Source organism: Pseudophryne corroboree, chromosome 2, assembly GCF_028390025.1.
Source record: "Pseudophryne corroboree isolate aPseCor3 chromosome 2, aPseCor3.hap2, whole genome shotgun sequence".
In the NCBI taxonomy this organism is placed as follows: Eukaryota; Metazoa; Chordata; class Amphibia; order Anura; family Myobatrachidae; genus Pseudophryne; species Pseudophryne corroboree.
This window is the reverse complement of record NC_086445.1, coordinates 96,653,721-96,681,040: the sequence shown is the minus strand read 5'-3', so window position 1 is coordinate 96,681,040 and position 27,320 is coordinate 96,653,721. Positions and strand designations below refer to the sequence as shown.

Here is a 27,320-nt window from a genome sequence, read left to right as displayed (position 1 = left end):
TGGGCAGATATGACTGGCCTTTTGCCTGCTTGCCCTTATGGGGACGAAAGGACTGAGGCTGAAAAGACGGTGTCTTTTTCTGCTGAGATGTGACTTGGGGTAAAAAAGGTGGATTTTCCAGCTGTTGCCGTGGCCACCAGGTCCGATGGACCGACCCCAAATAACTCCTCCCCTTTATACGGCAATACTTCCATGTGCCGTTTGGAATCTGCATCACCTGACCACTGTCGTGTCCATAAACATCTTCTGGCAGATATGGACATCGCACTTACTCTTGATGCCAGAGTGCAAATATCCCTCTGTGCATCTCGCATATATAGAAATGCATCCTTTAAATGCTCTATAGTCAATAAAATACTGTCCCTGTCAAGGGTATCAACATTTTTAGTCAGGGAATCCGACCAAGCCACCCCAGCGCTGCACATCCAGGCTGAGGCGATCGCTGGTCGCAGTATAACACCAGTATGTGTGTATATACTTTTTAGGATATTTTCCAGCCTCCTATCAGCTGGCTCCTTGAGGGCGGCCGTATCTGGAGACGGTAACGCCACTTGTTTTGATAAGCGTGTGAGCGCCTTATCCACCCTAAGGGGTGTTTCCCAACGCGCCCTAACTTCTGGCGGGAAAGGGTATAACGCCAATAATTTTCTATCGGGGGAAACCCACGCATCATCACACACTTCATTTAATTTATCTGATTCAGGAAAAACTACAGGTAGTTTTTTCACACCCCACATAATACCCTCTTTTGTGGTACTTGTAGTATCAGAAATATGTAACACCTCCTTCATTGCCCTTAACATGTAACGTGTGGCCCAAATGGAAAATACGTTTGTTTCTTCACCGTCGACACTGGAGTCAGTGTCCGTGTCTGTGTCTGTGTCGACCGACTGAGGTAAATGGGCGTTTTAAAGCCCCTGACGGTGTTTGAGACGCCTGGACAGGTACTAATTGGTTTGCCGGCCGTCTCATGTCGTCAACCGACCTTGCAGCGTGTTGACATTATCACGTAATTCCCTAAATTAGCCATCCATTCCGGTGTCGACTCCCTAGAGAGTGACATCACCATTACAGGCAATTGCTCCGCCTCCTCACCAACATCGTCCTCATACATGTCGACACACACGTACCGACATACAGCACACACACAGGGAATGCTCTGATAGAGGACAGGACCCCACTAGCCCTTTGGGGAGACAGAGGGAGAGTTTGCCAGCACACACCAAAACGCTATATTATACAGGGACAACCTTATATAAGTGTTTTCCCTTATAGCATCTTAATATATAATAATATCGCCAAATAAGTGCCCCCCCTCTCTGTTTTAACCCTGTTTCTGTAGTGCAGTGCAGGGGAGAGCCTGGGAGCCTTCCTAGCAGCGGAGCTGTGTAGGAAAATGGCGCTGTGTGCTGAGGAGAATAGGCCCGCCCCCTTTTCGGCGGGCTTCTTCTCCCATTTTTCTGACAACCTGGCAGGGGTTAATTACATCCATATAGCCCCAGGGGCTATATGTGATGTATTTTTAGCCAGCATAGGTACTTTCATTGCTGCCCAGGGCGCCCCCCCAAGCGCCCTGCACCCTCAGTGACCGTTGGTGTGAAGTGTGCTGAGAGCAATGGCGCACAGCTGCAGTGCTGTGCGCTACCTCATGAAGACTGAGAAGTCTTCAGCCGCCGATTTCTGGACCTCTTTCTCTTCAGCATCTGCAAGGGGGTCGGCGGCGCGGCTCCGGTGACCCATCAAGGCTGTACCTGTGATCGTCCCTCTGGAGCTAGTGTCCAGTAGCCTAAGAAGCCAATCCATCCTGCACGCAGGTGAGTTCACTTCTTCTCCCCTAAGTCCCTCGTTGCAGTGAGCCTGTTGCCAGCAGGACTCACTGAAAATAAAAACCTAACAAAACTTTTACTCTAAGCAGCTCTTTAGGAGAGCCACCTAGATTGCACCCTTCTTGGCCGGGCACAAAAACCTAACTGAGGCTTGGAGGAGGGTCATAGGGGGAGGAGCCAGTGCACACCACCTGATCCTAAAGCTTTTACTTTTGTGCCCTGTCTCCTGCGGAGCCGCTATTCCCCATGGTCCTGACGGAGTCCCCAGCATCCACTTAGGACGTCAGAGAAAGACAGATATGCAGCTCCAGGGCGGGAACATTTACGGGAAATGGCGCCCTGGGGCTGGGGGAGGGGCTTCAGGTCTAAGCCTTATCCCCCTTGCTGGCAAAACCACTGGGTACTGTGGGCGATATAAGAAGTGGTTTAGAGAGAAAACCCGACCTGCGCCCATGCCCTGGTGATCTAGTGGGATCGCCTGTACTGCCACAGTGTCCACCGCCAGCGCGCGCGGCCCGCCTCCCACTGACCGCGCCGGATCGCGATAAAGACTGGGTCCCGCTCCTCCCGAAGCGTGGCCACGCGATCCTGGAGAGCCCCAGCCGTGTGTGTCTAACATGAAGAAAACCGGAGCCTCCGCTGTAGGTACCTGGCAACCAGGGCTCGGGAGTGTACAGCGCCGCTGGGGAGAGCTGGAGCTGCAGCAGTGAATGTCACAAAACATTTACCACCGCTGCTGCCCTTGAAGTCTTCACTTTTTACCTCATAAAAAGCTTTTCTCATGGCTGCTTGGAGCAGCCCCTCTGTTAAGTGCCTGCTTACTGCAGCACCAACTGACAAACTGAGCTCCTGTGCAGGGAGGCGGGGTGATATAGGAGGCGGCGCTGTGCATTCTGGGAACAGTCAAAGCGTTGAGTCTGTTGGTGCCTCGGATCAAGATCCTACTCTACACCCCATTGTCCAGAATTGTGGAGCCCAGTGTACCCCGCAGCAGAAAATAAAATAAAAAAGCTTATGGCTGCTAAAAACCAGCAGCCCTCTGACCATGGTCCGGCTTCTGCAGCACCAAACAAAAGACTGATTTGCCTGAGCCAGGAGGTGGGGATATATGGATGGGCCCGTTGCATGCTGGGAGGCCGAAAAGCTTTGACCGTTTGGTGCAATGCTGTCGCTCCATCATATCCCAATGTATCCTGTGGATACCCTGTGGACCTTGCAGGAGAAAGCTTATTAATTAATTCTATTGATTATTTCTATGGGATGAAGCAAGTGATTATATAGTAAAGTACTCATTGATGCCATTATGTAGCACCCCTTCCATCTGCTGCATTATAGTGGTTTTTAATTGCAAGGGAATGGTGGACAAAGTGCTGTATCGCCTTCATTCTGGCAGCCAGAGACTCAGGAGCATCCCCATTTGTAAGGGGCTCCTCTTTTTCATATAATGTGACTCTTGAGAAGTTATTCTCTGATGATCATGTGTGAGCAACAGCGAATAACTCCTGTAAGGAAAAAATCATTATAATGTCCACAAATGGGGATAGAGGAGGGGGGAATCTCTAATAACATGGCTTCAATATACTCAGGAGAGACCCTCATTCAAATGAGTTGGCCTCTTAGTGGTTATTGCTTGGTGGTCACCAGACGTATCAACCTGCACTGCAAAAATACTAGCAAAGGAGGCAGATAGGAGAGGGAAATTAGCGTACCCCATGACTGCACTAAATCGGAGGTACTCTAGTTTAAAACTGAATAATCCCCTCCAGAGGCGTTTCAACAAAGGAGGGGGCCGCGTGCTTCTACGGGTGGGCCACTTCCTCTGCATGGCGCAGTAGTCTCCGGCATTTGCCGGAGTTTACTGCGCATGCATAGGTATCCAGAAACATGGAGCCTGCCATGTTCCGAAGACTATTTTAACTACTGTGCATGGGCGCGGACATTTTGGCTGCGATTTTCGCCGTGATTGCAGTGCCCGACGCTGGACTCCAGAAAGATAAGTATTAAATAGGGATGCAGGGTGGGTGGTGTGGGCCTCCCCCTGGATCCAGGGGCCTGTGTGCATCACACACATTGCACCCATTACAGAAACGCCAAAGATTCCCTCCTTTAAACAATTTACCCCCATAGCAATTATTGTCTGGTAATCACAGAGATCACCGCTGCTGCCCTTGTCATCAATAAACATAACCTCATCCGATGCGGTAGGATGTCAAATTTGGATGTCTTGTTGGGCAAATATATTATTCAGATACATTTTATGCGTGTGCATTATCATTTCCAAGTGCAGATTTGGTCATGAAGACCAAGTTTTTGGAAAGGTAGATTAATACCAAAACTGGAACCAGAAGGTATTTCATAGTGATGTTATAAAAAAATATATATATATTTTTTTTTTAAAAACATACATTTGCGTTCATTTCACTTTTGTGCAATTTTAATTTAAAAAAATCCCTTTTTTTGGCCAATTTAGGTAGATTGTCTTTATAGTGTGGGGAGAATATACGCAAACTAACACTTCATTCTAGAAATGCAAAGTCTTGTGAAAAAAATACAAGGTACTGTATAACTAGGAGTACTGCATAAAATAATTACGGATAATGGGGGTCATTCCGAGTTGTTCGCTCGCAAGCTGCTTTTAGCAGCTTTGCACACGCTAAGCCGCCGCGTACTGGGAGTGAATCTTAGCTTATCAAAATTGCGAACGAAAGATTAGCAGAATTGCGAATAGACACTTCTTAGCAGTTTCTGAGTAGCTCCAGACTTACTCGGCATCTGCGATCAGTTCAGTGCTTGTCGTTCCTGGTTTGACGTCACAAACACACCCAGCGTTCGCCCAGACACTCCTCCGTTTCTCCAGCCACTCCCGCGTTTTTCCCAGAAACGGTAGTGTTTTTTCGCACACACCCATAAAACGGCCAGTTTCCGCCCAGAAACACCCACTTTCTGTCAATCACACTACGATCACCAGAACGAAGAAAAAACCTCGTAATGCCGTGAGTAAAAAACCTAACTGCATAGCAAATTTACTTGGGACATTGCGCATTAGCGACTAATCGCTCTGTTGCGAGAAAAAATTAACGAGCGAACTCGGAATGACCCCCAATGATCATGAAAAGCAACCAGCCCAAAATGTCCCCAAATATGCTGAGCAGCAAAATGGTTATTCAAAGACTGCTAAGGAAAAGGAACATTTTCATTTTCCCTTCTCTTCTTTCTCACAGTAAAAAAAACAAGTAAACACTGAATACAGCAACCCTGGAGTAAAATAGTGACATGACAGAGCGAGCATCTTATGGGACAGTACCTGATGAAAGCAGGCTGTTGATCATCTCTAAAATTGTTGGATGGACAAATTGATAGTCCTCGAGGAGAAAGACCACTTGCTGTCCCTCAATGCCGGCCATCTGCATGACCTGAAGACAAAGGGAGTCTGGGTATACCATCACAAACATTCATGTCTAACACTGCGATGAGCAAATGACAACTACTCAGGCTTTAGGCTTAAAGCAAATGTTACTGTAGAAATATTAGAAGTATGCACAGCATGACCACAGTGTAAGCTGTCCCATTACACACCGTGAATAAACCAGAACGTGCATGTCAGGGCAGCTGCTAATGTACTGTAGGACCCTGATGGACAGTTATAAGTAAGGGAATTAATAAACAAGCATTGCCGGGGAGTGTGCAAAGATGTAACATTCTGCAACAATATTAGCATTATAATCTATGGAAATTTACTGAGAATTAGTAATATAGCTTGTGATATTTATTACACATACAGATAGAACTTATACTGTAGGTGTTAAGACCTACAAACCTTATGTTGGGATATATAAAAAAAAAGAAAAAAAAAATCATCATTTGTTTAACCTCTTCATGACCATCAAGCTTAATCGCCTTTTATAACCAGGCTAATTGTCAGGCTTTCGCAATGTACTGAATCAGTTAATCCGAAACCAGGACCCACCAGATCAAGATATTAAATATTTTTTTTAAATATATATTTTGATTTGTTACTTGTGCTTGGTAACTTCCTCCTGGAGATGTTCTGACTTCTTCCCCAACTCTAGCCACCTCCTCGCCATCACTAAAACCTGGCTCTTCCATCAGATACTGCATGTCTTCAATGTATTTTCATCTTCTCCTAGTGCGGGATTTGCTCTAGATAGCACAGTAACACAGCTGTAATGATGCTCACCTGCTTTAGATCATTCCTGAACTGTTTCAGCTCATATCCTCTAGAAATCTTAGGAGTGAAGAACACAGCTCCGTGCATGTGACTAATGAGAGAAGTGACAGTTCTGCGGCCAACACCACTCCGTCCTGCCAGAAGAAGGGAGCCACCGGGAAAGCTCAGAACCCGGTCTACCCGGGACATGTAGTCCAGAACTTCACTGAAGAGGAGAATGTCCAGCTCCCGGTTATCTCGACTGAACTGAATGATCCCCTTAAATAATATACAAGTACCAAATTAAAAAAAAAATATGTAGGAGTAAAGGGATAGCACTGCAAGGAGGTATATTTGTGAGGCTTGTTTGCAGGGTTTGACCTCAAAATTTAAAACAGCATAAATAAGTGCAAAACACGTTGGTCTTTGTTCTTAACAGCAGCACTGCTTTACGTCAAACCTGCCGTGGAGCAGGGCTTGTAAAAGCAGTTGCTCCATGAATATACTGTACCCCTTGGGGTTTATTAAACTAATCTACAGTGATGAGTAATGATGATGAAAAAAAGTCCTCTAATGGTGATTCTGATCTTACAGATACAACAAAACCCATAGGTTATCAAACTTGGTCCCAGACAGTTTATATTCTCCAGGTCAATTAGCAGGTGCACAGGTGTATTCATTACAGACACAATTTAAAAGATCCAAAGGCAGAGCTAATTATTTCACTTGTGATGCTGTTAAGAGACATGGAAAACATGTGCTATTTGGGTTCCTGTTTGGGAACCTATGCTATCACCAAAACATAGGAAAATTATACGTTAGTGCAGACATTCTAAAATACACCTGCGCTCTATATGACTGCATCTTTACTAACAATATATATGGTTCTATTTCCCCTACTCCTAAACGCAGCAACATTTTTCAGCAAAGTCCATGGTACAAAATAATTAACATATAACTTGGTAAACAACAAGAAAGATCACATGAGTATACATAAGTGAGATGAATTCAGATTTCAATAAAAATATCTAAGAGGTAATAAGACCTCCTACGCTCAATAGCAGAATCAGAACATGGGCAATGGGGAAAGCAATGGGCGTTGGGGCTGATATGCCAGCGGTTGGGATTCTGGAGATCAGCATACCGACCCCGGCCGCCAGAATGCCAGCAGGGGGAGGGGCATTGAGCGCAACGGAGCCACTTGCAGGCTCGCCACTGGTTCTATTCCCACTCTGTGGGTGTTGTGGACTGAGAATAGTCCGTTAAGCGGCATTCCGACTGGCGCCACTCTCAGCGGTCGGAATACTGACTGCCGGAATATCAACTGCCGGAATATTAACTGCATCCCAGCAATGGATATATTCAGGTGCCAATAGAGAAGTGAAAAGGTCACCAGGCTGTTTCTTGCAAGCTGTGACTATTACCATTGGAGAACAAATTAGATTTACAACAAGTATGTTTCTACACAACGGACAGATATCTAAACGAATAAATGTTTTGTAAAATAAATGACAGAGAAACAGGTGAAGCCCAAGCCCCACATACCTTCTTAATGACCTCTTTAAAATCGTCAGAATTTAGCCTTCCAAGAGGCCGCCCATGCGGGGGTAAAGGCTGTCCTGGGGCGAGCACAGACCCCGCCTCATGTAGAGCTCCCCATGTCACATAAAAACTGCCTAAAGCACAACGACAACATCAGAAATAAACAAACTATCCAAAGCAGAGTACAGGCATTTTATCATTATAGCTTACTTACACAAACACAGATTTCAAGAGTCTGAATAAGCTCTGGCCACTGTAACTACACAATAATAATATATATGCCAAAGTGAGTATATGAATATATTTAGATCTGCCTCAAAAACACAGGGCAATGCAAAACAGACTAGAACACAGAGTAGAGATTAAAGATTGAATGAAAAACACTCAATCTATAAAGCGTGTGTATTTTCAACACCTCAAACCTTTTAGTGTATTATACCTAAATACCCTTAAATTACATTTGGAGGATTTTTGTGTACTCACCATTGAATCCTTTTGTCTGAATCCAGTTGGGGGACACTGGTACTATGGGATTGCAATGGGGGACCACGGGAGCTGGCACTCAAACTAAAACTATAGCTTTAAGAAATAAATGGGAAATGTATGAAGCAGTGAAAAGAGTGGAGAAGTGAACCAGTGGAGAAGTTGCCCATGGCAACCAATCAGCTTTGCAACAACATTTATCAAGTGCATTCTATAAAATTAGAGGTAGCAGATGATTGGTTACCATGGGCAACTTTTCCATTGGCTCACTTCTCCACTCTTTTCACGGATTCATACATATTCTCCCTCATCTCCTCCCCTCTGCAACTCCTAGCAAGCCAGCACAACTATAAAAGACCCAGGAAGGGGATGCAGTAACCCAATGAAACAACGGGAACCACAACAAAACCATAGGGAACTGACGGCAACACATGCGGTGTCCCCCAGCCGAATTCAGAGAAAAAGATTCAACGGTGAGTACACAAAAACCCTCTTTACTCTTTCATCCAGGCTAAGGGACACTGGTACCATGCGACGTTCAACAGCCGACAAATGGAGAGGGAACACTCAGGCTGCCAGACCAGAGTACTGTCTGCCCATAGTGGACGTCCTTGAAGGCAACAAACACGAAAGTGCAAAAGATTCGGCTGGAGGACCAGGAAGATGCCCAACACAGCTGCTCCGTGGAAGCCCTATGCCATGCCACACCGCCAAGGAGGCCACCATTAGTCGCCCCACAATAGAATAAGAGTGAGGATTGAATGGATTCATCTTGCAAAGGGCTGCTCAGCAGCGGGCCAACCATGTTCCTAAGTATCTTAGAGAACAAGAGAAACCATGCGGTGGATGGAGGAAGTTCTGTCTAAGTACATCCATAGGGCCCAGATGATGCCTTACAGGGCTAGAATGACAAATGAAAGGCTGAAACAACCTTCAGCTGGAAGTAAACCGTACACAGCACCACCCAAGCACCCTGGAAAATAAGAAAGGGCAACTTAAAATGCACTGGCCTGTTGGGAGTGGCCCCACAGACTGTACCAATACAACTGCACATAAACATATAGGATAACTATACTAACACACTATAACTAAACAAAGGGTGGAGTAAATGAGGGAAGTGGGCGGGAAAGCTCATTAAAGTTGAAGAAAGCAAGTAATGAACATTCATTTCCGGGAAGGAGAAGTGGGGGAGTAAGAAGTAAAATACACATTCAACGATCCTGCACCCACAAATCTGGCGGGCACACAGGATGGGAGTCTCTGGTGAAGGAAGAGGGATAGTGCTGGGAGTGCAGAACAAGGCAGCTCAGTGTACAGGAGCACAGTTGTGCGTGTGCTGTTTTTGCTGTGTAACGCCCCCATTTTATGGCCAATGCTGCTAAGTCTGAAAACATTGTGCACAAGTCAGCTTTTGCCATCCACTGTCTCTTTACAATTGCGCTTTATTTAATTTATTGTTGTCTACAGATTAGACATATTACTGATAAAGGAATATCACTGACAGGACATTCGGGGCTTTGCCTACAAAACAATAATGTTACAACATGATTAGCACCCAGTGGGGCTGATTCAATTCTTTTGTGTGTCTAAAAATCCCGTATAAATGGAACAGTTTAGAAACCCGTCTAAACTCCCTTCTTTGGGCGTCCAAACTCCCATTTGGATGAACAAAGTGCTGCGTTTCCACACATCTTTTCTTGTAACTCAGGAGGCTGCGGGGAAAAAAGTGTCCTCTGCAGCTGCTGGGCGCCCAAATGGCAGAACAAATAAATTGCTGCGATAAAAACAATTCAATCAGCCCCAATATATTAGTTGATAGTACCCACTAGATTGGCATGACACGGTAATCGGTATGGTTGGGGAGAGGTATCAAATCATGGAGCTAGATAAAAGTTGCATCAAACTGCAATATTAAGGGCACTACACACTGGACGATTTTAGCGATTTTTTTCATCAACGATTTTTTGCCTACACACTGGACGATATCGATGGCCGATTTGGACGATATGACAGTACATACATCTATATCGTCCAAACTGACTTGCATGTATAAACGAGGATCGATCAAAATTGATGCATTTTTGAACGATATCGTTCATATCTATCATCATTATCGTCAACTGTGTAGGGCCCTTTAAATGCTCTGTTTGAATAATCTGATGATTGGTTGGTACTTTATCTTTCTCCAAACTTTGATACATCCCCTCCCCCTCCCCCCGCCCCCCCCTCCCCACACACACACACACACACACACACACACACACACACACACTCAGTCTGGGTGGCATAGCAAGACATGCTTTAGGAACAGCTAAATATTTACAATGCAACAATACCGTAACAAGCTTCATGTTTAATTGTCGGTCAGGAAAATTTGACGTGTAAAGCAATAAAAATATGTTTCTCCATGGCTATACTTTAGCTGGGATTTTATTGGGTACATTGTCAGTATAATGCCTACACTGTCCTGACTACTATCAATACATATACTTTCATCATCCTACTGATCTCCAGGCTATGATTAGGAAAATAGCAGCTTGCTTTCCCGGTAAATGGAAACTGTAAAGGGCCCTACTCACTGGCCGACCCGCCGCCGAGCTGCCCGACGGCAGATACGGCCGACGAGCGACCCGGCGGCGGGGGGGCAGTGACGGGGGGAGTGAAGTTTCTTCACTCCCCCCGTCACGCGGCTGCATTGAAGTGCAGGCAAATATGGACGAGATCGTCCATATTGGCCTGCATGCACAGCCGACGGGAGACCAGCGATGAACGAGCGCGGGGACGCGCATCGTTCATCGCTGGAGTCTCCACACTGAAAGATATGAACGAGTTCTCGTTCATTTATGAACGAGATCGTTCATATCTTTCAAAAAATCGCCCAGTGTGTAGGGCCTATAAGAGGCACGCATATCTGTCAGCATACAGAAATGGAGAACCAGAAAGAATAGTCCTGCATATTGCCTGGGAGTAAAACACACCTGACACATTGTCCAGGACATCGGAACCCCAGTCTCCTTGCAGCACTGACATTAAAATGTTGTCAAAGACGTTTAGCTCCTTGGAGGTCACAAGCCTATCCCGGAACAGTCTGCGGCCCTCGCACTCCACGATTTCCAGGACATGGTCTTGCGATTGGTTCGTGGATCCTTAGGAGTAGTAAAACACGTTATTAGTGCAATTTCCCAGCCAGACTGCTTTATGCATGGAAATAGATTATAACAGCACTTCATTTACCAATGAAAAAGAAGCGTAATTGAAGAATAAAGATAAAAGTACAGAACATTAGAAGGATAAGACAGCATCAAAAAGAGATCAGCATTTACACGTACAAGATTCATAAAATCCACAAATATACTGCAAGCATAAAACACAGGCGAAACCGGTGGAACCAATATTACACTGTAACTGGGTAAGAGATGCTGGATTTACTTCAATGTTAATGCATGCTATATTGTCTCTCTCTCTTCATTTGCTGCTTTCCTGATCATCCCATCCTTAGAGTTCCACACGGTGCGGATTATTAGAGCTACATTAAAAAGGTCTACAGTCTACCACTAAAGGTAGACATACATTAGGTCGACAGGGTCAAAAGGTCAACATAGAATAGGTCGACATTAAAAAAAATGCAATACAAAGGTTGAGGAACTAAAATGGCGCTTCTGTGGATATGAGCTGAACCTCCAGTGACACTTAGGTTCCCCTAGTGGAACCACAGAGACAGACAATGATTGTGGAGGTAGTGTCACGTGATTGGCGCTTATCCACTGAACCAATAAAAGCAGGAAAGCTATAAAATGGTAAAATGCAGATTAAATAAAAAAAATTAAAAAAAAAGTGCAAACAAGGATATATTGTAAAGTATGAGTGGTAAAGTATGAAAAAGTTGAAAAAAAAAACCCCAAAACACCTTGTGTTGACCATTGTCATGTCGACCTTTTGAACTGTCTACCCTTTCCATGCCGACCTTTTGATCCTGCACATGAGATGCAGGACATCTGCCTACACTTCCTAGGTTTGGGGGGACTACCTGAAAAATGGGGAGCCTCCCACAACTTCCGGGAGAGTAGGCAAGTATGATACATTATTTTTTTCATGCATGGTAAATATGAGCTGCTATTGCATGTAGCCCACAAATGCTGGACAGCTTTATTTTTACGCTACAATTTAGATTTCTGTTTGGACACAATCCACCAAAAAATCTACTCTCTCTGCACATGCTACATCTGCCCCACCTGCAGTGCAGCATGGTTATAATAATATGTGCAGTTACTGTACTTGCTTTTTCAAACTCTTTTCCCAATAAGGATCTGGCGCTGAATTTGCACATTAGGGACCAAATCTTCCCATCAGAACATATGCATACATTATATACAGCATAAGGGTCCTTTACGTATAAAAGACACACAAGCTGAACTGGATGAAACGCTGGAAAAGCAATTCATTTCACAGGGGAACAAATATAAAGAAACCTGTCATATAAGCTGCATTCATCCAACATCCAAAGACATATTTCCACCATACAACTGCACATACAGTGGATTATAACCATTACCCTGGGGAAATTTGAGCAGCAAAAAGCATTTGCATAAAGACATTCCCACTGCAGAGTAATGTAGGCAGACTTATTCCCTGCACAGAGAGCTCTGTCTCCATTTACTTGGTACTAGTGCACACAGGGATATGTCTGAGCACAGGTGATTTGTTAGCCAACAATACCAATCAGGGCTATTACAGATGTGTCCTCTTACATCCTTGCTGCAGTCATGCTAGACAGCCCTTCAAGTCGTGTCATGTCATGGTGGGACTCGGTAGCGCCAAGTGCCTTTTTTGCGTTTCCCCCCCACTAAAGTGCATCTTAGACACAAAGTAATGCAATAGGACGCACAAGCAGATCCTGAAGAGTAAAATGGGTTTTCTAGGAAACATTGGTGGTCATTCCGAGTTGATCGCTAGCTGCATTCGTTCGCTGTGCAGCGATGAGGCAAAAAAAAACTGCACTTCTGCGCATGCGGCGCAATGCGCACGCGCAACGTACTATTACAACGAACAACGTACTTTCACACAAGGTCTAGCAATGCTTTTCAGTCCCACAGGCAGCCGCAGAGTGATTGACAGGAAGAGGGCGTCTCTGGGTGTCAACTGACCATTTTCAGGGAGTGTTCGAAAAAACGCAGGCGTGCCAGGAAAAACGCAGGCGTGGCTGGGCGAATGCAGGGCGGGTTTGTGATGTCAAATCCGGAACTGAACAGTCTGGTGATCGCAAGCGCTGAGTAGGTTTTGAGCTACTCTGAAGCTGCGCAAAATTATTTTGTAGCCGCTCTGTGATCCTTTCGTTCGCACTTCTGCTAAGCTAATATACACTCCCAGTGGGAGGCGGCATAGCGTTTGCACGGCTGCTAAAAACTGCTAGCGAGCGAACAACTCGGAATGACCACCATTGTAGCAAAGTATTTTGTATGCAAATACAGTCACAGTCTCACACAGAGTATTGGCATGCTGCATGTCATTTCAGCAGAAACTGCTTGTGTGTCTTATTGCATTACTTTGTGACTGATAAGCATTTTCACGGGGTAAATTTGCAAAAAAAAGTCGCTCTGTGCTAACGAGTCACACAGCACTAACGCATTATGAATAATGCAACTTGTAGCGCATGGATAAAGATGTAAGAGGACACATCTGTATATCAAACACACAGGTGGCCACAGCCTACTCTGTAACAACACTCTCAGGAAGGGTGATATGTCTGCAGTAAAACCAGCACAGACCGGAAAAAGGCGGGGAGACTTATAAAATATAGAATGTACCTACCTGCCGTTAAATCATATCTAAATAGCCCGAGTATCCACTTTGTAAGTATACAGGGAGTGAACAGGTAATGACTATGATCATCAACCGAAAACTTCATCCGAACCTAAACATAAATAAGAATAAGCTAAATTAACTCCACATGCAACATGTCTGTTCTGTAAAAGGAGAAAAGAAGATGAATTACCACAGCTGTCAGTTAAGAACAGAATGTGACAGTTACTACTACAGCATTCAACAATATTAACATGTAAAATTAGAAGCAGGATCACCAAACACTTACAAATTACCATGGTGTAGTGTCTACTATACTAAGGTCAAATCTGGGGTTTCCTTCAATTCGGAGCACTGTAATATTTGTCATTGGACGGTATCTGCAAGTCCATATTTATCCAGCCCCAGTTTTCTGTATAACTTGCTAAATGTGAAAGATTTACATCCCATTAGGTGAGATGTATCAAGCATTGGATACTTATAAAACGGAGAAGTTAATCAAACCAACCAATCAGCTGCTGTCATTTATCTAGCACAGTCTATGACATGACAGTTGGAAGCGGATTGGTTGGTTGCTACGTTCAACTTCTCCACTGTATTTCTCTCCAATGTCTGATTTACTTGCTCCAATTAATTATCCTTTGACATGCAGAAATGCGCCAATTGCCACCGGTATCAACATACAGAAGAGCAGCGTGGAACTGCTGGAAGCTATAGGAATCCAGCGGATCGAGAGAATGATACATACAGTAAAGCTATGGATGTTATCCTAACAGTGAACAATTCCAAATATTGGTGGTGATTCCGAGTTGTTCGCTCACTAGCTGCTTTTAGCAGCATTGCACACGCTAAGCCGCCACCCTCTGGGAGTGTATCTTAGCTTAGCAGAAATGCAAACGAAAGATTAGCAGAATTGCGAATAAAAATTTCTTAGCAGTTTCTGAGTAACTCCAGAATTACTCAGCCATTGCGACCAGCTCAGTCCTTTTCGTTCCTGGTTTGACGTCACAAACACACCCAGCGTTTGCCCAACCACTCCCCCGTTTCTCCAGCCACTCCTGCATTTTGCAACTCGAACGCCTGCGTTTTTCCGCACACTACCATAAAACGGCCAGTTTCCGCCCAGTAACACCCACTTCCTGTCAATCACACTACGATCAGCACAGCGATGAAAAAGCTTTGTTATGCCGTGAGTAAAATACCTAACTTTTGTGTAAAATAACTAAGCGCATGCGCTCTGCAAACCTTGCGCAGTAAGCGACTAAACGCAGTATAGCGAAAATCGTCAACGAGCGAACAACTCGGAATGACCCCCATTGCACTAATGTTTTGGGTGGAGTTATTTTATCTGACAGTCGGAGATGTGTTAAAGCCTGGAAATTCTACATATTTCAACTCTGGAGGAGGAAGACAAATCAGGAGATTGAAAACTGCTTAAAAGGGAAGGGAGAGATGAATTCAGCAACTGACTGCACAGGTGCCATGGGCTTCCAGTTAGATGCCATATCCACATTTCCATTCCCAGACTGGGACCAGTATCATGAAATGGGAGAAGCATACAGAAGATTTGCGGATGTGAATATGGGGAAGTAATCAATAAAGATGACAGGAGTCAGTGTTCTCAGCTGTGGCAGCACTAGAAAGAGTATCTGGAAATTCAGTTATGGAAAGTGATGCAGTTTTGTGTTGATCTTTAACGTTTAAGACTAGGGGGTTTAATTACGAAGCGTCGGGTTGTAAATCACAGAGTTTCTGATCATGTTTGTGCCAGATATTTAAAAATAAGATTTTACTCACCGGTAAATCTATTTCTCGTAGTCCGTAGTGGATGCTGGGACTCCGTAAGGACCATGGGGAATAGAGGCTCTGCAGGAGACTGGGCACAACTAAAGAAAGCTTTAGGACTACCTGGTGTGCACTGGCTCCTCCCCCTATGACCCTCCTACAGACGTCAGTTAGGATACTGTGCCCGGAAGAGCTGACACCATAAGGAAGGATTTTGAATCCCGGGTAAGACTCATACCAGCCACACCAATCACACCATATAACTCGTGATATTATACCCAGTTAACAGTATGACAACAACGGAGCCTCTGCACAGATGGCTCTCAACAATAACCCTTTTGTTAACAATAAGTATGTACAAGTATTGCAGACAATCCGCACTTGGGATGGGCGCCCAGCATCCACTACGGACTACGAGAAATAGATTTACCGGTGAGTAAAATCTTATTTTCTCTGACGTCCTAAGTGGATGCTGGGACTCCGTAAGGACCATGGGGATTATACCAAAGCTCCCAAACGGGCGGGAGAGTGCGGATGACTCTGCAGCACCGAATGAGAGAACTCCAGGTCCTCCTCAGCCAGGGTGTCAAACTTGTAAAATCTTGCAAATGTGTTTGACCCCGACCAAGTAGCAGCTCGGCAAAGTTGTAAAGCCGAGACCCCTCGGGCAGCCGCCCAAGAAGAGCCCACCTTCCTCGTGGAATGGACTTTTACTGATCTAGGATGCGGCAGTCCCGCCGCAGAATGTGCAAGCTGAATTGTGCTGAATATCCAGCGAGCAATAGTCTGCTTTGAAGCAGGAGCACCCAGCTTGTTTGGTGCGTAGAGGATAAACAGCGAGTCAGTTTTCCTGACTCCAGCCGTTCTGGAAACATAAATTTTAAGGGCCCTGACTACATCCAGCAACTTGGAATCCTCCAAGTCCCGAGTAGCCGCAAGCACCACAATAGGTTGGTTCAAATGAAACGCTGAAACCACCTTAGGCAGAAATTGGGGACGAGTCCTCAATTCCGCCCTATCCATATGGAAAATCAGATAAGGGCTTTTACATGACAAAGCCGCCAACTCTGACACACGCCTGGCCGAAGCCAGGGCCAATAGCATGACCACTTTCCACGTGAGATATTTTAACTCCACGGTTTTAAGTGGCTCAAACCAATGCGATTTAAGGAAATCCAACACCACGTTGAGATCCCAAGGTGCCACTGGAGGCACAAAAGGAGGCTGAATATGCAGCACTCCTTTAACAAAAGTCTGAACTTCCGGCAGGGAAGCCAGTTCTTTTTGGAAGAAAATCGACAGAGCCGAAATCTGGACCTTAATGGACCCCAATTTGAGGCCCATAGTCACCCCTGACTGTAGGAAGTGCAGGAATCGACCCAGTTGAAATTCCTCCGTTGGGGCCTTCCTGGCCTCACACCAAGCAACATATTTTCGCCATATGCGGTGATAATGTTTTGCGGTCACGTCTTTCCTGGCTTTGATCAGCGTAGGAATGACTTCCTCCGGAATGCCCTTTTCCTTCAGGATCCGGTGTTCAACCGCCATGCCGTCAAACGCAGCCGCGGTAAGTCTTGGAACAGACAAGGCCCCTGCTGCAGCAGGTCTTGTCTGAGCGGTAGAGGCCATGGGTCCTCTGAGATCATTTCTTGAAGTTCTGGGTACCAAGCTCTTCTTGGCCAATCCGGAACAATGATTATAGTTCTTACTCTTCTCCTTCTTATTATCCTCAGCACCCTTGGTATGAGAGGAAGAGGCGGAAACACATAAACCGACAGGTACAAACACGGTGTCACTAGAGCGTCCACAGCTATCGCCTGAGGGTCCCTTGACCTGGCGCAATAGTTTTCTAGCTTTTTGTTGAGGCGGGACGCCATCATGTCCACCTGTGGCCATTCCCATCGGTTTGTAATCAGCCGGAAGACTTCTGGATGAAGTCCCCACTCTCCCGGGTGGAGGTCGTGTCTGCTGAGGAAGTCTGCTTCCCAGTTGTCCACTCCCGGAATAAACACTGCCGACAGTGCTAACACGTGATTTCCCATCGGAGAATCCTCGTGGCTTCTGCCATCGCCATCCTGCTTCTCGTGCCGCCCTGTCGGTTTACATGGGCAACCGCCGTGATGTTGTCTGACTGAATCAGTACTGGCTGACTTTGAAGCAGGGGTCTTGCCTGACTTAGGGCATTGTAATTGGCTCTTAGTTCCAGAATATTTATGTGTAGGGACATTTCCTGGCTTGACCATAGTCCCTGGAAATTTCTTCCGTGTGTGACTGCTCCCCAGCCTCGAAGGCTGGCTTCCGTGGTTACCAGGACCTAGTCCTGTATGCCGAATCTGCGGCCCTCCAGAAGATGAGCACTCTGCAGCTCCCACAGTAGAGACACCCTGGTCCTTGCAGACAGGGTTTTTCCTCTGATGCATCTGAAGATGCGATCCGGACCACTTGTCCAACAGATCCCACTGAAAGATCCGTGCATGGAACCTTCCGAACGGAATTGCTTCGTAAGAAGCTACCATCTTTCCCAGGTCTCGCGTGCAGTGGTGCACCGACACTTGTTTTGGTCTTAGGAGGTCTCTGACTAGAGATGACAACTCCTTGTCCTTCTCCTCCGGGAGAAACACCCTTTTCTGTTCTGTGTCCAGAACCATCCACAGGAACAATAGACGTGTTGCAGGAACCAGCTGCGACTTTGGAATATTCAGGATCCAGCCGTGCTGTTGTAGCACCTGCCGAGCAAGTGCTACTCCGATCAACAACTGTTCCTTGGACCTCGCCTTTATTAGGAGATCGTCCAAGTACGGGATAATTATAACTCCCTTTTTTCGCAGGAGTATCATCATCTCGGCCATTACCTTGGTAAACACCCTCGGTGCCGTGGACAGACCAAACGGCAGCGTCTGGAATTGGTAATGACAGTCCTGTACCACAAATCTGAGGTACTCCTGGTGAGGAGAGTAAATGGGGACATGCAGGTAAGCATCCTTGATGTCCAGTGATACCATGTAATCCCCTTCCTCCAGGCTTGAGATAACCGCCCTGAGCGATTCCATCTTGAACTTGAACCGTTTTATATACATGTTCAAAGATTTTAAATTTAAAATGGGTCTCACCGAACCGTCCGGTTTCGGTACCACAAACATTGTGGAATAGTAACCCCTTCCTTGTTGAAGGAGGGGTACCTTGACTATCACCTGCTGCGAATACAGCTTGTGAATTGCCTCTATCACAGCCTCCCTGTCCAAGGGAGACGTTGGCAAGGCAGATTTTAGGAAACGGCGAGGGGGAGACGTCTCGAATTTCAGCTTGTATCCCTGAGACACTACTTGTAGAATCCAGGGATCCACCTGTGAGCAAGCCCACTGATCACTGAAGCACTTGAGACGGGCCCCCACCGCACCTGGCTCCGCCAGTGGAGCCCCAGCGTCATGCTGTGGACTTAGCGGAAGCGGGGGAGGACTTTTGTTCCTGGGAACTGGCTGTATTTTGCAGCTTTTTCCCTCTACCTCTGCCTCTGGGCAGAAAGGACGCGCCTTTAACCCGCTTGCCTTTCTGGGGCCGAAAGGACTGTACCTGATAATACGGTGCTTTCTTTTGCTGTGAGGGGACATGTGGTAAAAATGCTGATTTTCCAGCTGTCGCTGTGGAAACTAGGTCCGAGAGACCATCCCCAAATAACTCCTCACCCTTGTAAGGCAAAACTTCCATGTGCCTTTTAGAATCTGCATCCCCTGTCCACTGCCGGGTCCATAAACCCCTTCTGGCAGAAATGGACAGTGCATTTATTCTAGATGCCAGCCGGCAAATATCCCTCTGTGCATCTCTCATATACAGAACCGCGTCTTTTATATGCTCTATGGTTAGCAATATAGTGTCCCTGTCTAAGGTATCAATATTTTCTGACAGGGAATCTGACCACGCAGCTGCAGCACTGCACATCCATGCTGAAGCAATAGCTGGTCGCAGTATAATGCCTGAGTGTGTATAAACAGACTTCAGGATAGCCTCCTGCTTTCTATCGGCAGGTTCCTTGAGGGCGGCCGTGTCCGGAGACGGCAGTGCCACCTTCTTTGATAGTCGTGTGAGCGCTTTATCCACCCTAGGGGGTGTCTCCCAGCGTAACCTGTCCTCTGGCGGGAAAGGGTACGCCATTAGTAACTTTTTATCAGGGGAAGCCCACGCTTCTTCACACACTTCATTTAATTTATCAGATGGGGGAAAAAATAAGAATTTACTTACCGATAATTCTATTTCTCGTAGTCCGTAGTGGATGCTGGGGACTCCGTCAGGACCATGGGGATTAGCGGCTCCGCAGGAGACAGGGCACAAAAGTAAAAGCTTTTAGGATCAGGTGGTGTGCACTGGCTCCTCCCCCTATGACCCTCCTCCAAGCCTCAGTTAGGATACTGTGCCCGGACGAGCGTACACAATAAGGAAGGATTTTGAATCCCGGGTAAGACTCATACCAGCCACACCAATCACACTGTACAACCTGTGATCTGAACCCAGTTAACAGCATGATAACAGCGGAGCCTCTGAAAAGATGGCTCACAACAATAATAACCCGATTTTTGTAACAATAACTATGTACAAGTATTGCAGACAATCCGCACTTGGGATGGGCGCCCAGCATCCACTACGGACTACGAGAAATAGAATTATCGGTAAGTAAATTCTTATTTTCTCTGACGTCCTAAGTGGATGCTGGGGACTCCGTCAGGACCATGGGGATTATACCAAAGCTCCCAAACGGGCGGGAGAGTGCGGATGACTCTGCAGCACCGAACGAGATAACTCCAGGTCCTCCTCAGCCAGGGTATCAAATTTGTAGAATTTTGCAAACGTGTTTGCCCCTGACCAAGTAGCAGCTCGGCAAAGTTGTAAAGCCGAGACCCCTCGGGCAGCCGCCCAAGATGAGCCCACCTTCCTTGTGGATTGGGCATTTACAGATTTTGGCTGTGGCAGGCCTGCCACAGAATGTGCGAGCTGAATTGTACTACAAATTCAACGAGCAATCGTCTGCTTAGAAGCAGGAGCACCCAGCTTGTTGGGTGCATAAAGTATAAACAGCGAGTCAGACTTTCTGACTCCAGCCGTCCTGGAACATATATTTTCAGGGCCCTGACAACGTCTAGCAACTTGGAGTCCTCCAAGTCCCTAGTATCCGCAGGTACCACAATAGGTTGGTTCAGGTGAAACGCTGACACCACCTTAGGAAGAAACTGGGGACGAGTCCGCAGTTCTGCCCTGTCCGAATGGAAAATCAGATATGGGCTTTTGTAAGACAAAGCCACCAATTCTGACACTCGCCTGGCCGAGGCCAGGGCCAACCGCATGGTCACTTTCCATGTGAGATATTTAAAATCCACAGATTTGAGCGGTTCAAACCAATGTGATTTGAGGAATCCCAACACTACGTTGAGATCCCACGGTGCCACTGGAGGCACAAAAAGGGGCTGTATATGCAATAGTCCCTTAACAAACGTCTGGACTTCAGGAACTGAAGCCAATTCTTTCTGGAAGAAAATCGACAGGGCCGAAATCTGAACCTTAATGGACCCCAATTTGAGGCCCATAGACACTCCTGTCTTCAGGAAATGCAGGAATCGACCGAGTTAAAATTCCTCCGTGGGGGCCCTCCTGGCCTCACACCACGCAACAATTTTTCGCCAAATACGGTGATAATGTTGTGCGGTCCCCTCCTTCCTGGCTTTGATCAGGATAGGAATGACTTCCTCCGGAATGCCTTTTTCCTTCAGGATCCGGCGTTCAACCGCCATGCCGTCAAACGCAGCCGCGGTAAGTCTTGGAACAGACAGGGTCCCTGCTGAAGCAGGTCCCTTCTTAGCGGCAGAGGCCATGAGTCCTCTGTGAGCATCTCTTGAAGTTCCGGGTACCAAGTCCTTCTTGGCCAATCCAGAGCCACGAGTATAGTTCTTACTCCTCTCCGTCTTATAATTCTCAGTACCTTGTGTATGAGAGGCAGAGGAGGGAACACATACACTGACTGGTACACCCACGGTGTTACCAGAGCGTCCACAGCTATTGCCTGAGGGTCTTGACCTGGCGCAATACCTGTCCAGTTTTTTGTTCAGGCGGGACGCCATCATGTCCACCTTTGGTCTTTCCCAATGGTTCACAATCATGTGGAAGACTTCCCGATGAAGTCCCCACTCTCCCGGGCGTCGGAATGAACACTGCTGACAGTGCTATCACCTGATTTTCCGCCCAGCGAAGAATCCTTGCAGTTTCTGCTATTGCCCTTCTGCTTCTTGTGCCGCCCTGTCTGTTTACGTGGGCGACTGCCGTGATGTTGTCCCACTGGATCAATACCGGCTGACCTTGAAGCAGAGGTCTTGCTAAGCTTAGAGCATTGTAACTTGCCCTTAGCTCCAGTATATTTATGTGGAGATAATTCTCCAGACTTGATCACACTCCCTGGAAATTTTTTCCCTGTGTGACTGCTCCCCAGCCTCTCAGGCAGGCATCCCTGGTCACCAGGACCCTTCCTGAATGCCGAATCTGCGGCCCATTAGTAGATGAGTACTTTGCAGCCACCGCAGAAGAAACACCCTTGTCCTTGGAGACAGGGTTATCCGCTGATGCATCTGAAGATGCGATCCGGACCATTTTTCCAGCAGATCCCACTGAAAAGTTCTTGCGTGAAAACTGCCGAATGGAATCGCTTCGTAAGAAGCCACCATTTTTCCCAGGACCCTTGTGCAATGATGCACTGACACTTTTCCTGGTTTTAGGAGGTTCCTGACTAGCTCGGATAACTCCCTGGCTTTCTTCTCCGGGAGAAACACTCTTTTCTGGACTGTGTCCAGAATCATCCCTAGGAACAGCCGATGTGTCGTCGGAAACAACTGCGGTTTTGGAATATTTAGAATCCACCCGTGCTGTCGTAGAACTACTTGAGATAGTGCTACTCCGACCTCCAACTGTTCTCTGGACCTTGCTCTTATCAGGAGGTCGTCCATTTTCTTTGAAGAAGAATCATCATTTCGGCCATTACCTTGGTAAAGACCCGGGGTGCCGTGGACAATCCAAACGGCAGCGTCTGAAACTGATAGTGACAGTTCTGTACCACGAACCTGAGGTACCCTTGGTGAGAAGGGCAAATTGGGACATGGAGGTAAGTATCCCTGATGTCCCGGGACACCCTATAGTCCCCTTCTTCCTGGTTCGCTATCACTGCTCTGAGTGACTCCATCTTGATTTGAACCTTTGTAAGTGTTCAAATATTTCAGATTTAGAATAGGTCTCACCGAGCCTTCTGGCTTCAGTACCACAACATAGTGTGGAATAATACCCCTTTCCTTGTTGTAGGAGGGGTACTTTGATTATCACCTGCTGGGAATACAGCTTGTGAATTATTTCCAATACTGCCTCCCTGTCGGAGGGAGACGTTGGTAAAGCAGACTTCAGGAACCTGCGAGGGGGAAACGTCTCGACTTTCCAATCTGTACCCCTGGGATACTACTTGTAGGATCCAGGGGTCCTGTACGGCCCCAGCGTCATGCTGAGAAACTTGGCAGAAGCGGTGGAGGGCTTCTGTTCCTGGGAATGGGCTGCCTGCTGCAGTCTTCTTCCCTTTCCTCTATCCCTGGGCAGATATGACTCTTATGGGGACGAAAGGACTGAGGCTGAAAAGACGGTGTCTTTTTCTGCAGAGATGTGACTTAGGGTAAAAACGGTGGATTTTCCAGCAGTTGCGGTGGCCACCAGGTCCGATGGACCGACCCCAAATAACTCCTCCCCTTTATACGGCAATACTTCTTTGTGCCGTTTGGAATCTGCATCACCTGACCACTGTCGTGTCCATAAACATCTTCTGGCAGATATGGACATCGCACTTACTCTTGATGCCAGAGTGCAAATATCCCTCTGTGCATCTCGCATATATAGAAATGCATCCTTTAAATGCTCTATAGTCAATAAAATACTGTCCCTGTCAAGGGTATCAATATTTTTAGTCAGGGAATCCGACCAAGCCACCCCAGCTCTGCACATCCAGGCTGAGGCGATCGCTGGTCGCAGTATAACACCAGTATGTGTGTATATACTTCTTAGGATATTTTCCTTGAGGACGGCCCTATCTGGAGACGGTACCGCCACTTGTTTTGATAAGCGTGTGAGCGCCTTATCCACCCTAAGGGGTGTTTCCCAACGCGCCCTAACTTCTGGCGGGAAAGGGTATACCGCCAATAATTTTCTATCGGGGGAAACCCACGCATCATCACACACTTCATTTAATTTATCTGATTCAGGAAAAACTACAGGTAGTTTTTTCACACCCCACATAATACCCTTTTTTGTGGTACTTGTAGTATCAGAAATATGTAACACCTCCTTCATTGCCCTTAACAAGTAACGTGTGGCCCTAAAGGAAAATACGTTTGTTTCTTCACCGTCGACACTGAAATCAGTGTCCGTGTCTGTGTCTGTGTCGACCGACTGAGGTAAATGGGCGTTTTAAAACCCCTGACGGTGTTTGAGACGCCTGGACAGGTACTATTTTGTTTGCCGGCCGTCTCTGTTGACATTATCACGTAATTCCTTGAATAAGCCATCCATTCCGGTGTCGACTCCCTAGAGAGTGACATCACCATTACAGGCAATTGCTCCGCCTCCTCACCAACATCGTCCTCATACATGTCGACACACACGTACCGACACACAGCACACACACAGGGAATGCTCTGATAGAGGACAGGACCCCACTAGCCCTTTGGGGAGACAGAGGGAGAGTTTGCCAGCACACACCAAAAACGCTATAATTATACAGGGACAACCTTTATATAAGTGTTTTTCCCTTATAGCATTTTAATATATATAGTCATATCGCCAAATAAGTGCCCCCCCTCTCTGTTTTAACCCTGTTTCTGTAGTGCAGTGCAGGGGAGAGCCTGGGAGCCTTCCCACCAGCATTTCTGTGAGGGAAAATGGCGCTGTGTGCTGAGGAGAATAGGCCCCGCCCCCTTTTCGGCGGGCTTCTTCTCCCGTTTTTCTGAGACCTGGCAGGGGTTAAATACATCCATATAGCCCCCAGGGGCTATATGTGATGTATTTTTAGCCAGAATAAGGTACTATCATTGCTGCCCAGGGCGCCCCCCCCAGCGCCCTGCACCCTCAGTGACCGCTGCTATGAAGTGTGCTGACAACAATGGCGCACAGCTGCAGTGCTGTGCGCTACCTTATGAAGACTGAAAAGTCTTCTGCCGCCGGTTTCTGGACCTCTTCATTTTTCGGCATCTGCAAGGGGGTCGGCGGCGCTGCTCCGGGACGAACCCCAGGGTGAGACCTGTGTTCCGACTCCCTCTGGAGCTAATGGTGTCCAGTAGCCTAAGAAGCCAATCCATCCTGCACGCAGGTGAGTTCACTTCTCTCCCCTAAGTCCCTCGATGCAGTGAGCCTGTTGCCAGCAGGACTCACTGAAAATAAAAAACCTAACAAAACTTTTACTCTAAGCAGCTCTTTAGGAGAGCCACCTAGATTGCACCCTTCTCGGCCGGGCACAAAAATCTAACTGAGGCTTGGAGGAGGGTCATAGGGGGAGGAGCCAGTGCACACCACCTGATCCTAAAAGCTTTTACTTTTGTGCCCTGTCTCCTGCGGAGCCGCTAATCCCCATGGTCCTGACGGAGTCCCCAGCATCCACTTAGGACGTCAGAGAAACCACTGGTAGTTTTTTTCTCCCCAAACATTATACCCTTTTTTGTGGTACCTGGGGTAACATCAGAAATGTGCAAGACATTTTTCATTGCCGCAATCATATAACGGGTGGCTCTATTGGAATGTACAGTAGTCTCCTCGTCGTCGACACTGGAGTCGGTATCCGTGTCGACGTCTGTGTCTGCCATCTGAGGTAGCGGGCGTATTAGAGCCCCTGATGGCTTTTGAGACGCATGGGCAGGCACGAGTTGAGAAGCCGGCTGTCCCACATCTGTTATGTCGTCAAATCTCTTATGTAAAGAGTCGACACTGTCACATAATTCCTTCCACATTACCATCCATTCAGGTGTCGGCCCCGCAGGGGGTGACATCACATTTATCGGCACCTGCTCCGCCTCCACATAAGCCTCCTCATCAAACATGTCGACACATCCGTACCGACACACCGCACACACACAGGAAATGCTCTGACTGAGGACAGGACCCCACAAAAGCCCTTTGGGGAGACAGAGGGAGAGTATGCCAGCACACACCAGAGCGCTATATAACACAGGGATTAACACTATAACTGAGTGATTTTTTCCCCTATAGCTGCTTATATATATGTAATACTGCGCCTAAATTTAGTGCCCCCCCTCTCTTTTTAACCCTTTGAGCCTGAAAACTACAGGGGAGAGCCTGGGGAGCTGTCTTCCAGCTGCACTGTGAAGAGAAAATGGCGCCAGTGTGCTGAGGGAGATAGCCCCGCCCCTATTTCAACTGACTTTCTCCCGCTTTTACTGGTTCTCTGGCAGGGGTATTTTTACACCTATATAGCCTTCCTGACTATATATGGTGTAGATTTGCCAGCCAAGGTATATTATATTGCTGCTCAGGGCGCCCCCCCCAGCGCCCTGCACCCATCAGTGACCGGAGTGTGAGGTGTGCATGAGGAGCAATGGTGCACAGCTGCAGTGCTGTGCGCTACCTTGTTGAAGACCGAAGTCTTCTGCCGCCGATTTTCCGGACCAACTTCTTGCTTCTGGCTCTGTAAGGGGGACGGCGGCGCGGCTCCGGGACCGGACGATCGAGGTCGGGCCCTGTGTTCGATCCCTCTGGAGCTAATGGTGTCCAGTAGCCTAAGAAGCCCAAGCTAGCTGCAAGCAGGTAGGTTCGCTTCTTCTACCCTTAGTCCCTCGTAGCAGTGAGTCTGTTGCCAGCAGATCTCACTGAAAATAAAAAACCTAAACTATTACTTTCTTTCTAGGAGCTCAGGAGAGCCTCCTAGTGTGCATCCAGCTCGGCCGGGCACAAGATTCTAACTGACGTCTGGAGGAGGGTCATAGGGGGAGGAGCCAGTGCACACCAGGTAGTCCTAAAGCTTTCTTTAGTTGTGCCCAGTCTCCTGCGGAGCCTCTATTCCCCATGGTCCTTACGGAGTCCCAGCATCCACTTAGGACGTCAGAGAAAGGACAATGCTTTTACTAGCCATGTCTCGCTAGTGAAAGCATTACCCTTTTACATTTCAGGCATAAACACGACCAGGAGTGCCGAGTATTACAGTTGCTAAATAAAATCCTAGGGCTCTGGTTGAGCAGCCAGTTACGGAGCATGACAGAGTAATCGTCTGAGTGGTAGATGCTGTATGATGGCAGGATTCAGTATGAAGCACAATAATGACATTAGTGAATAAAAGAGTTTTTACCTGCTCATAAACTTGAACCATGGATCCAGCTAACTGGTGGATCTTGGATACAGAACTCCATATTGGGTGCTTCTTTAGATTTTTGTGAAGCACTGGTTCTAAATATGAACTACAAATTGTTTGCAATTGGTCTCTTTCTGGATAGCTGCACAAGAAAAGTAGAAAATAAGAATTTACTTACCGATAATTCTATTTCTCGTAGTCCGTAGTGGATGCTGGGGACTCCGTCAGGACCATGGGGAATAGCGGGCTCCGCAGGAGACAGGGCACATCTAAAAAGCTTTTTAGGTCACATGGTGTGTACTGGCTCCTCCCCCTATGACCCTCCTCCAAGCCTCAGTTAGGTACTGTGCCCGGA

The 27,320-nt window shown here is 47.0% G+C and overlaps 1 protein-coding gene across 3 annotated transcripts in view; it reads right to left on the bottom strand.

The window, feature by feature from the left end:
* The window catches only part of DYNC2H1 (dynein cytoplasmic 2 heavy chain 1), a 1,021,614-nt gene that overhangs the window by 700,395 nt on the left and 293,899 nt on the right, over positions 1 to 27,320 (bottom strand). For all 3 annotated transcript variants that reach the window (XM_063951545.1, XM_063951543.1, XM_063951544.1), the window contains exons 45-50: positions 26,963 to 27,107; positions 13,828 to 13,930; positions 10,998 to 11,165; positions 7,540 to 7,670; positions 6,025 to 6,273; positions 5,131 to 5,239 (exon numbers count right to left, since the gene is read on the bottom strand). In XM_063951545.1, the coding sequence (XP_063807615.1) occupies positions 5,131 to 5,239; positions 6,025 to 6,273; positions 7,540 to 7,670; positions 10,998 to 11,165; positions 13,828 to 13,930; positions 26,963 to 27,107 (905 nt within the window). The remainder of the gene's footprint in view (positions 1 to 5,130; positions 5,240 to 6,024; positions 6,274 to 7,539; positions 7,671 to 10,997; positions 11,166 to 13,827; positions 13,931 to 26,962; positions 27,108 to 27,320) is intronic.